Genomic DNA, 14148 nt, shown 5'->3' on the forward strand with positions numbered 1-14148 from the left:
TCACTGCTCTAATGTGTCAAAATGCAAAAGCTTTCAGGATATCCATGGAGATAAAATCTATGAAATAAGACACTTTATAAATTGTAAGCCAACATTTGTCATTTACAAATTGGAATGCCCCCAGGGTTATGTGTTTTATATCGGCAGAACTAATAGCAGACTACAAGACAGACGGTCAGAACATAAGTATGGTATTAAGACACAAAACAAGGACTATCCAATGGATAATAAAAAAATAATAATAATAATAATAATAATAATAATAATAATAATAATAATATTAATAATAATAATAATAATAATAATAATAATAATAATAATAATAATAAAGAAAAGCATAACAACAACCCATCTATCCTAAAAGTTATAGGCATAGACCATATCCCAGGAACAATACGTGGAGGTGATAGGATCAAACACCTCAACCAACATGAAAGCTTCTGGATTTTCAAGCTGAGAGGTACACATTTGCTGTGGGTTTATACTTTTAGGTTGTGGTTAAGACATGTCTCTCCTCTTTTTGGAATGTCTGCACCTGTTGATGTGCTCACACCTGGTGCTTTAAAATGTTTCATCCCACTCCTGTGCCTGTAACCTCCAGAAGAAGGCTGGACACCAAAACACATTGAAGTTGTTTTTTTTGTATCTTATTTTATTGAGAATGTGCAAGATGTATTAAAGAAATTTTAAATACTTTTTCTGAAAGACAAGTGCCTTGGGTTCTTCTTTGACCTCTTTTGACTCTATTTTAGAGTATAGTATTTAAAAAGAAAGTCATAATAGAGCATAATGGAAAAAGTGATATGAAACAGTATGTCAAAAAAAGTCATAGTATAGCATGTCGAAAAAAGTGAAAAAACGTCATAGTATAAGTATGTCAAAAAAAGTCATAGTATGTAAATAAAAAAGTGATAAAAAGGTCATAGTGTAGTATGTTAAAAAATGTGATAAAAAAGTAATAGTATAGCATGCCAAAAAATGATTAAAAAAGTCACAGTATATTATGATCTAAAAAGTCATAATAAAGTCATAGTATAGCATGTGGAAAAGAGTCCTAGTATAGTATTACTTAAAAGTCATAAAAAGTTGCAGTATTGTATGACAAAAACAGTCCTAAAAAAGTCATAGTATAGTATGTCAAATAAAGTCATAAAAAGTCATAGTATAGCATGTCGAAAAAAGTGATAAAAAGTCATAGTAGAGCATGTTGAAAAAAGTGATAAAAACGTCATAGTATAGTATGACGAAAAATGTTATGGTATAGTATATCGAAAAATGTCATAGTATAGTATGTTGAAAAAAGTGATAAAAAAGTCATAGTATAGTATGACGAAAAATGTTATGGTATAGTATGTCGAAAAACAACGTCATAGTATATTATGACGTAAAAAGTCATAATAAAGTCATAGAATAGCATGTTGAAAAGAGTCATAATATAGTATTACTAAAATAAGTCATAAAAAGTCACAGTATAGTATGTCGAAAAAAGTCACTTAAAAAGTCATAGTATAGTATGTCAAATAAAGTCATAGTGTAGTATGTCGAAAAGTGATTAAAAAAAAGTCATAGTATAGTATGTTGAAAAAGGTGAAATAAAAGTCATAATAGCATGTCGAAAAAAGTGAAAAAAGTCATAAAAAAGTCTTAGTATAGTATGTTGAAAAGAGTGATATAAAAGTCATAGTATAGTATGTCGAAAAAAGTGACATAAAAATGTCACAGTATAGTATATCGAAAAATGTCATGGTATAGCATGTTGAAAAAAGCAAGTCATAGTATAGTATGACGTAAAAAGTCATAATAAAGTCATAGAATAGCATGTTGAAAAGAGTCATAGTATAGTATTACTAAAAGAAGTCATAAAAAGTCACAGTATAGTATGTCGACAAAAGTCCTTAAAACGTCATAGTATAGTATGATGAAAAAAAGTCATAAAAAGTCATAGTATAGCATGTTGAATAAAGTCATAGTATAGTATGTCGAAAAATGTCCTAAAAATGTCGTAGTATATTATGATGTAAAAAGTGATTAAAAAAAAGTCATGGTATAGTACATCAAAGAAAGTCTGGAAGAACATCCAAACTCCACACAATATAAACACAGAAAAAGCATGAATTAAGCACTAACTTAAACAGTCATAACACAGAAACTGTAAAATATATCAAAAAGGTAAATCATTTTCTAACAGCTGAAGGATTTGTGAATAGTTTAAAGTTTGAATGACATCAGTAGGTCAAAGTATGTGGGAGCAGTAGCATTTCAAAAAGGAAGAAGTCTGAAGAGAATTTGAAGATTGCTTCATTGACTTCATTGTAAAACATTTTTTGAAAAAAAGCTTACTAACTATAAATAACAGAAAAAACGTTGAATACTAATCATGTCCTTAAGGAGCTAAACATTGTGATATTTGAATGGTTTTTGTAACTGAACGTATGCAGAAGTTAGAGGCGACCAAAGAAAGTTGAAGAATAAAGAATTGGATTACAATACTGTGAATGCTGCTGAATCAGCATTCTCACAAATATGTTAAATATAGTGTGTTTAGCAAAACATAGGTTGATTACAAATGTAAGACAATGCATGTATGGAATGTGTTTTCATACTCAATTAATCAGTGCATATTACTTGATAATTGTTGTCGTTCAGGGCAGTCAGGGTGTATTTTTCGAGCTGGGAGAGTGAGCCAACAGAGAAAAAGCTCACATTCCTTTCTTTCCCTGTTAATTTTTTATGAGGAACATCAAGCCAATCTTTTTTTTCTCTCTCTGCACTGCATAAGAATAAATTACATTAACCCACTGCTGTCTGTTTGTGGGTCTCTGAGACGTTCACATGTAATTTCTACTATCTATAAGTGTGTCATTTGGATTTAGGCCCTGCTTAACTTGACTGTGGCGCTGTAAATATATTTGATCCCAGAGTTATTCCCTTGCAAAATCCAGATTAAGCTGGTCTTTATCCCTGCTGTGTTCCAGTGTGCATATCCACAGAGCAGTGCTCTGTCCTCCAACATGTGGTGACCCAACACACTGCAGAGACAGCTGCAGGATGGGAGGAAGGATGGGGGCAGGGAAGGAAGAAGAGAGGAAGTCAGAGGGGGAGGATGAGGGGGAGCGTTCCATCCTTTTGCTGGACTATTAAGGGAGGAGTGAAAAAAAAACGTGTAGAAGAGGCACGGAAACTCACTTCCTTTCCCGCCACAAGCAGCCGTTACGTCACATCCAGCTCTTTCCTTACATAGATCACATGTGATCCTCCTCGACCTGAAATGAGATCCTCATTTCCTCTCGCTGGTCCTGCCTGGCTGCTCACACACTGAGAGAGAGAGAAAATGCAGCTCTGCTCTACTTTTACAGTATTCTGTTGACAATCTAGACACATTAGAATACATTTAATTAAGAGACTATTCAAGAAATTTGCAATTCAGCACTTGTGTTTCTGTGTTTGAAAGACTTCTTCACTGACTCATGTACATGTGTCACATTCAGGATGTCCAGGCTGTCTGACTAATGTTATTGTCGCTCAGAGGCAGTCCATTGTCAAGTTCCAGTCTGCTACTGCTTCCCCTCTTTGGACAACCCTGCTATACATAATTGGTTTAAAGTTTTTTGTCTGTGTGTCTCACTCTATTGTGTATATAAATGTGTGTGTGTGTGTGTGTGTGTGTGTGCATGTGTAATCAGTAGGAATGCGTTTAATCAAGCAAGCTAGGGAGGGGGCATAAAAGGGGCAATAAAAGAACAATCTTGCCATTCTGCTGGGTCTCACCTCCAGGAAATGGATGACTCATGGGGACAAGGAGGACAGCAGGAATCTCTGTGAGTCGCAGGATGACAAACATCAGCTGACAAAGTAACTCTAAAGCTATTGTAAAGCCTAACAGTATATGCATATTGTACCCATATGCACAATTTCCTTTGATTGTAACCATCTCAAATGGAAGCTCATACTGTGCAGATTACTAGTGAATCATACTGGGACAAACTCCCAGTGCATTATTACCTCTGACTCATCCATTTGTCTGTGTGTGGGTGTGTGTGTGTGTAATATTCTCCTCCCGGCTCTGCCATGTTTTGCGTACGTCTCTCTCAGAGTTGGCAGGTTTGACTTTTGGTGGAATATGTTTGTCTTCCTGCAGGTCATTCAGCTCAGCCAGGCCCAGAGTGGAGCCAATAATGGCCACTGCATAGATCTGTAATGAAGATGTGGAGAACAGAGACAAGCATCCAGCGGCTGGGGCTGACAGTTGCCATGGCAACCACATATCACAATGAGAGAAGGGTGAGAGGAGTCGGCCATTTTGGGTATGTGAGTCTGCAGTGTTTGATGTTGGAATGCTGCTGTGTGAATTGTGGAGGTAATGATTTTATTAAATCTAAAAGAAGGATTTTTAATAGGAAAAAAATATTTGTTTTAAAACTAGTAGATAAGGATTTGTCTTTTAAATTGAAAGGATCTTTTTCCAGTATTCTCTCACAGCTTGTAATCTTCAGACAGCAACCTCACTGTAACTGTAAAAATGCATTGGACGGCACACCTGATTCATGAACACTCACATCATCTCCATCCCTCCAGCTCCTCAGTCTGTCCTTCCATCCCCCAACATCTGCTGTCGTGAGTTAAAGCTTGCTTCTTTTGTTTTGCTTAGTGATGTTACATGGGCTATTTATAGGGACTATGCAATTGTGTAAGACCTTGTGAAAGGCACAAAGAGCCGGAGCAGGCTGCCATGTTCCCTGTAGTGGCCCCAGGATCCGTGAGAGGAAAGCTAAAGAACATGTGACTCTAATATGATGAGCTAGAGGACGAGACAGCAAGTTTATGTGGAATGAGAATGTTTTTACTTTACTCAATGTCTTGTTACCAATAATATATTCTCTATATTCGGACAATAGCAGACATCACACAATATAAGGTCAGGTGTTGTGCTATTCTGTTATTATTAATAATATATAATATTAATATATTTACTAATATTTTTATTATTTATCACTATGTTAAGACAAATTGACAACAGGTCTTGGTTTTTAATCACCTAATTGAAAGATTATGGAATACTATATGCCTACATTATAAAGCTAAAATTAAATTCTCTTTTTCCTGCTCGGTAAAATAATTTTGTTCCTGCAATGTCTTTTAAATTGGTAATTCCAATCAATTCAATAATGTTATACAACTCAATTAGACTCAGTTTAGTGGATTTGTCAAATTTAGTTGTGAATTATTTCATCAACAGAAGTAGCATATATGTGTCCCAATTAATTACTTCCATGCATGATGTGATGAGGGAACAGTAGTTAAAAGGGTACCAAGTCTATGTTAAAAACTGGAAATAACATTTTGTTATTTTATCTGCCACACAGCCCAAAGAACACCTGAAATGGACAAGGGATGGAGCAAAGCTTTCTGGTAAAACTTTAGTAGGGTTGCAGTCCTGCTGAATGTGGGTCACACAGACAAAAAGCCCAATGCTTACAGCATTTAATACTTTCACAGGTGAGTCTCATGAATTAATAGGATTAGCAGTGTAAATGATGCATAAAGTTAACTCACTCAAACTATAGCCTGCATGAATATTACCAACAACAACAACACACACGCGCGCACACACACTCACACACAGTATTTTTAAATGATTTCAGAATATTTTTATTTGAAATGTCAGTGTTCAAGAGAAAATAAAACAGCAATATAAATATTAGCATAAAAATAAGAGTAACACAAGGGTATAGCGTGGGGGCTAAGCATTTGATAAGAAAGATAATACAGCAGGATAGAGTAGTATTAATTCAGCAGCGGACGGACTTACACATATATAATATTTATAATCATTTGTTCATATGGACAGAAAGAGAATGAGAGGCATTCTTTCACAAATGCACAAGATAAAATCACCGCAAAAGAACATTAAGAGGTTACAGAAGGATAGAAACATTTCCATTTTTTTTCTTTACAGGGTGATAAAAGATAGTAGAGAGAAAATGAACACAAAAATATGCGCAACACATATCACAAGTTAACTAGTCTACGTGTGTCACTTTGTTTACTTATCTAAAGTTGTCTTTAACTTATTTACACTGAAGAGTTAGTTGACTTCCATGGTGCTTAGTTACTACATTGCAACACAAACTGTTGAAGAACATCTCAGATTTTATTCATTATTGATTTCTTTTTTTTTTTTTTAACTGTGGTTTTCTTATTTTTCTTGAAAAACAAAATGCAACACATTCCAGTAGTAAGCCACGCCTTGTGGAGAGGGACTTTTATTTTGAAAATGTTGGACGTGGTCCCTACTATACAAACAACTGGCTCATACCATCGACAGGACTTGTGTTTATTTACAGTGGGAAAGAGCCTCAAAGGGATCAGGGAGTGGAGGGGAGCGGTGAGTGGCAGAGGGGCCAAGATTTCCCATTGATTTCAATGGAGGAGGGATATTTAAAAGGGCTCTCGAGTGGTATCTCCTCACCAACAGGGACAGCTGTGCTTGGCTCTGTTGACCTCTACCTGGGTCAGTGCATTCGAGAAAGTTTAAGGGGTGAACAGGTCAACAGTGGTTCCTCTGTACATTCAGTGGGTAGAGCCAAGGTTATTTACCACCCCCTGGTCACTGTAATGATGCCACCTCAGTCTGTGTACCCCTCACCACACCCCCTCCACCCCCCTGACCCAGCCTGCAAGCTGCCTTTTCTCATGCAGTTGTTTCTGGCCAGAGGCCTGACAGACAGATGGATGGCAAATTAAAGACTTCATATGTTTTATAAACAATTGCTCTATGCTATCAAATCATTATCTCCCAAAGATAAAAAAAAAACATGTTACTGTGTCACATCAAGAAGTTTCTTCAACACTTCAGGATAGTGAGGGGTAATACTCTGTCGAGGCCCTAGAGGCCTGCAAAGTGTCTAGAGACTCCTAAGCATGTAAGTTTACCACATCTATGCGTTTTAAAGTGATTACTACCCATACATCATCTTATCTTCATCAACACGAACAGTGCATTTCTCTTTGTTTGGCTCTCAAAATAGGGTAGTGAGTGAGGGGAGGACACAAGATGGGTGTGAGGAGGGGAGGGTAGAGGGTGCTGGGCAGCAGGACATGTTTGTGCCCATCTGGAGGTGTTATACAAGAAGCCAGTACCTGCTGTTATACCACCTGCATGGCTCGTGACTCCATGACACAACACCCTCTGCCAACCCTTCCTCTGGGTGCATGCTCAGGTCATAAAAATATCAAGAGAATAAAATCTTATTTTTTAAAACTATAAAAAAGTAATTCTCATTTTGTGTCAAAAATGCTACATGTGCATTATATTGACCTGCGATTGGAGTGAGGATAACAGATTCAGGATGTCCTATTTGCTTTTGCAATGCATAGTTTTGCAACTCTAAACTAGTATATGTGGTTTGAACCTTAAAGAGCATGCAGAAGATTTTTTTAATATCTGTCAAACAACAGCCTTATATCCACAAGACTTATGGTTTAAGACCCTGCAAGGCTGACCCTATATAGGAATCTAATGGATGGCAACTAGCGTACTTTACAATAGCTGACTTTCCACCTCAGGGAAACAGCACAATAAATCCAACATGAAAGACATTAACATTTCATCTCTGAATACATCACTGTGTATAGCCTTGTCATCCAAGCAAGGTTCCTTACACTGAATCTCTTTGTCCAAGTTTTCTTGATTATGCCAAAAAAAACAAAAAAAAACATCACAATAACCCCCCATACCCTGCCAAAATGATCTAACGACAAAGATTATGTGAGCAATACTAGACCTTTAGCACAGCACGGATTATCAACACCAACAACAGCCTTCAGCACATTCAAATACTTTCAAAGAACCATCAACATCCATTCAACGTCCATGTGGTCAAAAGTGATTTGCTGTCATTATTTAGACCACGGCTAACATGAGTGACAGCAGAGCAGTAAGATACCTAATGGGGGGGTATGGGGGGTTGAATTTCTCATCAGATCATGCCAGGATTATTATTCCTCTACCTCTCTCCGTCCAACTCTACTTCTTCTCCTTCTTGGTGGACTTCTTCTTGGAGGCAGGTGTCTGGGCGGCCTTGGGGGGCTCGGGCTGGGCCGAGGCCTGGGGCGGGGGCAGCGCCTGCTGGGCAGCCTGCTGGGCTGTGGCCTGCTGCTGCTGGGGGTTGGAGGTGAGGGTGGCCGTGCTACCAGGGATGTAGACGTTCTGGCGATAGTCGGGCACGTGCTGCAGGGTGAACTGGGGGCTGTAGCGGGTGCTCAGGCCCATGGTGCCGGGTCCCAGGGTGGCCGTAGCCTCGCTCACTTCTGGGGGAAATGGAGACAGAGCGGGGAAATAAGGGGTAAGGAGGGAGAGGAGAAAGGGATGAAACTTGTTAGACAACAGGGAGTTTTAGTGTGACAGTGTTATATTAAAGTAGTGAAATGAAAATAGGCCATAAAAGGAGATCAAATCAAGAGATAAGGTACTTGATTAAAGGGAGATTTCGTGTGAACATAACATTTGATTTAAACATATTCCTCTGCTCAGGCAAAACATGAGGTTGCAGTGAGCTGAACTAAAAAGGTGCATAAGTAGAAGAAAGAATATGAACAAAAGACAAGGTGTTACACAATGGTTGATTTTGTGCATGTTTTTCTTTTCTTAAAAAAATGTCTCCCTAGCATACTCCTCTGTGTTTCTATCACCATGCCCTTAGTATGTATGTGTGTGTGTGTGTGTGTGTGTGTGTGTGTGTGTCTGTGTGTGTGCAAACATGACGTAGCTGCTCAGCTCATAATTCTCCCACAGCCCCTGCATTGCAGAGCCAGAGACACAAATGCTCCCTCCCCCATCTTGTAGTTCCTCTCCCCCTACAGTATATAAACACACATATGCACACGAAAACTTTCAATGCAACTTGCTTCCAATGAGCCAAAGCAATAACTGATTTTTAATAATCTTTCTGCTCTTACACGGTGCTTTGTTAGTTGGTTACAGGTTTGCTTTTACGCTGTGGTTATCAACACAGTGACAGTAAGTACAGAGGAGAGACAACCTTCAGTTTTTAATCACACACACTGTTTAGTCTTTCCTTCCTGATGGCACTAACTGTTCATTCTGTTAAACTCTGTGCTGAGATGCAGGTTACCACTGTGCCACAGACAGAGCCTTTTTCTCTCTCTGTCTCTCTGTTCCCTACGATGGAAAAATTCCACACCACGTCCGGTGCAGTGTCCAAGAGGGGGGAGGGTATGATTGTGTGTGTGTGGAGGGAGGGAGATGTGATGTGTCAGTGGTTTAATTTACAGTGGAAACAATGACTTGAGTCTATTTGGCATCATGTCACCTTTAGTTCTTTGTCATTTCTGCGTATTTTGTGTTTTATTGTCACTATATTCAGTGTTGCTCAGCCTGCTTTCAAGGCCAAATTTATTCGTATTTTTCCATGTTAATACTAAGGCTTCCACAGTAAAAGCCAAAAGATGAATCACTGTGTGTCCATCAGTGCTAGTTAGGCAGTAACTGCAGGAACAGAGAAATAGGACAGTAGGAGGACATGTCGTGCAATATGAAAATCTTTAGTTATGTATGAGCCCAAAGATTGCATATTACATAACTTTTCATGTTGCTCTACAGCCTTCTGCTTATGATAAAACACGGTGCATGTGATCAGTGTTTACAGTGGAAACATGCATCTCTGTCATGTTGTTGAATTCAACACATCATCTGTACCGTTTATCTAAGAGACTGCAGGTAGTTAGATCCACTGTCTGAATATCCTCTGGATAATTATTAGCATACAACCACAACATCAATGTGGACAATGAGAGCTTCATCAATGAGCGAGTCTGGCGAGTTGCCGTCCTATCAAACAGGAACCTAAATAAACAACCCCTGCCCACGCACCCTCGCTAAGCTTATGAAGAGAAAGGAATTGTTTTGTAAAAGAGAAGATAAATTGATAGAAGGGAGGAAAAAGATGACAAAGTATAGAACTCACCGTTGGCTGCAGCCATCAGGGCCTGGAGCTGCTCAGCCTCGGTTGGTGGCTGGGGCCAGGGGCCAGTTCCCATGGCAACCTCAGGTCCTCCAGTTGCCCTACGGAGAAAACGAGGAAAGAACAACTGTCAATAACTGGTGGTTCGTCCTCTCCAATGTGTGTGTGCTTAGCTCACTGGTTTGACAGTTGCTGGTTTATGATGTAAAGGCAAAGCAGCTGATGGCAAAGTACACAGCCTGAGGGGAACTCAGCAAAGATAACAAGTAGCATGTATAGTTTACAAAACAGGGTGTTCCTCAAACAAATGCGCACTCTTAAACACACTCTTGTCTGTCTGCACACAGAAGCAAGCGTGTTTGCGCATTTACACACAGTAAACATTGTACAACGTTCACACTCTCTTCGGTATGACTATGAGCACTGTGCCGTCTAGTAAATCTGATTAAATATTTAATGATCCCACCTTTAAAGGAAATGGCTGTCTACATAGTTACACATGCGGTGCTCAGTAGGCACTGAACATTTCCATCTGGCAAAACTTCCCCTTCAAAGGCTTGTTTATTTAAAGTCTGCAATTTGCATGTGGGGGCAACAAAGGAGAAAGCAGACCTGCGATCTATTATGCTCACCTACTTATTTCCATTGCCACACACCAACACAGGCTCTACCACTGACAACTAGGTCACAATGCTTTAATCCTGGCTCTGCTCCTGCTCCCAAAGTGCTAATACACCTCCATCTTTGGATTTTTACATGGTGCTTTTTTTTATTGGTCATGAAACTGCAGTATGTTATCTTCATACTACTGGTACACTATGTCAGAAAACCAGCAGAAGTCAGAAAAAGTCCTATAAAAACGTCATGGATGCTGCTTCTAGAATTGTTCCAGAGCAAAAACAATATATATGACTTTAGCTCATCTCTCAACCTCCTAAATTGTGTGCCTAAATTGTGTGACTTTTTGGGGTAATAAACCACCTGAGGGCATTTAGTAGAGGATCATTTGCCCACAGGGACATGGGTAAAATGTCCTGGTAAAGTGTACAGCTCCAAAGAGGACAGTAAATAACACAGTAAGGTCTCATGCCCTACTTTCTGACAAATACAGGCGTGTACAGTGTGTTCAATACATAGAAGATAACGAGGAACACTCTAAACCAACAAAAAAAAACCTTGGACAAATTGGTCTGCTTCAGGGAATTAAGAGAAAGTAAAGGACACAACAAGGGAAAAGGGGAAAAGGAATGCTAACATAAATACAGGGATTTGCTGAAGAGCAGGTTGCCAGATCTCACTGCCAAAACTCTGAAGTGGTTTTCAGTTCGGCGCCAGAGAGAGACTGAGGGAGAGAAACATGTAGCCTACAGTCTGTGCCAGGCAGCCAATGAGAAACAGGTTGGGTAAGAGCATGGTCAGTAAAGCCAGGGCAGCCATTTTGTGCCTCTACACATCACTTTAGATAAAAGGGAATGCTTCATTTGAGCAAAATTGGCATCTCTCTGTACTTATCACATCCTGTGGTCGTGTTAAGTGCTTCCTGTGGTCAGGATTATCACTTCCCTTTGGGCTATATTGTGAACTGTGGTCCAGAGGGATGTCCTTGGTTGGCCAGACAGGGCTATCGTTTTTCCTCTGCAACCTTACAGTAGATAACATGTTGTATCTCTAAGAATGGCCTTCCTTGTTGTTTTGATAATCTTCTAGACATTAACTTAATTTAAGTCGACTCAGCCAGTCACATGGTGATATGCTGACATCTGACCTCCAGAGTTTAATGTGTGGAGCACTGTTTACTTTTGCATTACATCTGCATTGTCTCTTACTTATTGATAAATCACATGAAAAAGCCACGTGATGATGTTGAGCTACAACCATTACAGACATACATCAAAGGCAACACTGTATGATAAGCCAGTCTTCAAGGAGAGAAAACAAGAGCTATAGTATAATAAAGTATATTAACTATATTTACAATATAGCACACATACAAGGCATAACAAATCTACAAAACACTGCACAAAAACTCAAAAGTGTCACACTCCTTTCTACACCACAGCAGGCATTGTGGCCTATGCACATCGATCAACAAACCCCATCAAACTTTTAGGGAGACTAACAGAAGCTATGGGTTAGGTACATCTACACACAGCACAGCACTCAACTGCAGTGCACTACCTAAAAGATTTGAGCCACTCTCTGCCCTTATCAGCTGATCAGGTCCCTCTTCCACCAAACCGTGACTTGATAAAACTGAACACTGATCAGCTTCTAAGGACAGAAAGTGACCATATAGTTTCTACATCTAAATTAGTACCTTGTCCCACTCTTCGGCGTCCATCGTATGTGTGTACCGTATGGCATGTGGGGTCTAAAAAAACAACAAGTTATACAGTCTGAAAGAACCATTGTATATTTGACTAATGGCTTGAGTTAGTATAAGAAAAATGCTGAGATATTGTGCTGTAGATTTCAGTGGAAAATATGTTGAGTCTGTCATATCTATTTAAAATACCAGAGATGGGAAGTTAGTTTTCTTTTTCTCCACCACTAACATAAATTATGCCCAATGTATCCATAATTCCAGTGGTATTCTATCGACAGTGGTGTGTGTGTGTCTAACATTTTCCTGACTTGGCTCAACAGAGCGTTTTGCCACAGCTGGTATGTTTCAGGGAGAAGCCTTGACTCATAGAATGTGTTGTGCAATCATTGTTGTAAAAAAACTGTTACTGCACACATTCTATTTTAGCCCACACAATATGGACAAATAGCAATCATCAACCATTGACATACACGCTCATTAAAACACACAACTGAAGTGAAGAAACACAATTAATCTATTGTCATTAAAGCAAGTCCGTACGACCTCTCAGATGGCAGAAACTACGGAGAGTGCAATAAGGATAAATACACTATCCCAACCCCCCACTAGCTCTGGTCACCGTCCCTCATCAATAGTACTGAGTGATGGCGCACAGGCTCAGAGAGCACAGAGAGGAGAGGAACAGGAGGGGAGGGGGAGTGGAAGCCATTTTATAAAGCAGCCTGGAACCAGGCAGAGATGCTCATTCAGGAGTGTTAATCAAGAATCTGAATTCACTGAGCAGAATCATGCAATAAAATCATCACTACAGTGTAATTCACTGTAGTGACTAATTCAAGTCAGATTCAGATGGTTCTATTGTGATTTTGATGTTATTAGTACTCTACAATCACCACTTTGCAGGCGGCGGAGTTCTTACAGCACCCACTACCATCCCCCTCTGTTTTTATTCCTTATCCCTTAGCACTCCCTCTGTCTTTATGATAGCTTGCCTTGTGCAGCACAACATGTCCTTGAAATTACGGGCGTCTCAGTTTACTCACCCACTAGGTCCGGGTCTCGGTCCCTGTGTGAAGCGCCAGTCATTGTTGGGGGGCTTTTGCTGTGAAGAGAACAAAAGATGCGACATTAATCGTATGTTTCATTGCAACAGCAAGGCGTTTCTGAGGTGTAACTTGCTTTGTGGCTGACACATCTGTGTTTGTCTGTGATTTAGAAAACCTTATACATTTTTCAGTGAGCCTCAACAAAGGGTTACAGATGGAAACAAATATCTGTATGCTCAGGCATCCATGTTGTTCCAAAAGCTGTGGAGCATAAAATGCTGCAGGGGAGCGAACACACACACACACACACACACACACACACACACACACACACACACACACACACACACACAGCAGACAATATCAAAAAGAGAACTACCGGATCAAATACTAGTGTAATAAGCCAGTAAGAGGTCCAAAGGACTTCTGAATAATTTCTCACTGCACACAAAAGCTAAAATACTACATTTAACAGCTCATAGGTAAAAAAAATGCAGGCAAAGCAAAACTATGACACTCCCACAAGACTTTTTGAGGGACAGATTGGTGAGCTTCCCTGCTAATTGAGTAACTACAGGGCCTTTAATAAGCATTCACTTTTTAATAGATGGAAGATAATGCTGTTTATTATTTTGATAACCAAACATCATAGAGATAAGGCAATGATGGTGGCTCAGCAGTGATAAAAGTCTCTCTCATCTCTGTGTCCCTGCTACTCTCTATTAATGCCTTAAAGCCCATTGCACTCTTGTCCATCTCTACCTCACTGGCCATACCACCATGTCTTTTCCAT

At 39.4% G+C, this 14148-nt stretch overlaps 1 protein-coding gene across 20 annotated transcripts in view; it reads right to left on the reverse strand.

The window, feature by feature from the left end:
* Positions 1 to 5625: 5625 nt before the first annotated feature.
* The window catches only part of LOC144524403 (protocadherin gamma-C5-like), a 190213-nt gene continuing 181690 nt past the window's right edge, over positions 5626 to 14148 (reverse strand). For 9 of the 20 annotated variants that reach the window (XM_078260624.1, XM_078260629.1, XM_078260631.1 and 6 more), the window contains exons 2-5: positions 13353 to 13411; positions 12301 to 12354; positions 9987 to 10084; positions 5626 to 8310 (exon numbers count right to left, since the gene is read on the reverse strand). In XM_078260624.1, the coding sequence (XP_078116750.1) occupies positions 8027 to 8310; positions 9987 to 10084; positions 12301 to 12354; positions 13353 to 13411 (495 nt within the window). In that variant the 3' untranslated portion in view covers positions 5626 to 8026. The remainder of the gene's footprint in view (positions 8311 to 9986; positions 10085 to 12300; positions 12355 to 13352; positions 13412 to 14148) is intronic. The other 11 variants (XM_078260632.1, XM_078260636.1, XM_078260637.1 and 8 more) reach the window with 3 other exon arrangements.

This window comes from Sander vitreus, chromosome 10 (assembly GCF_031162955.1).
Source record: "Sander vitreus isolate 19-12246 chromosome 10, sanVit1, whole genome shotgun sequence".
Taxonomy (NCBI): domain Eukaryota; kingdom Metazoa; phylum Chordata; class Actinopteri; order Perciformes; family Percidae; genus Sander; species Sander vitreus.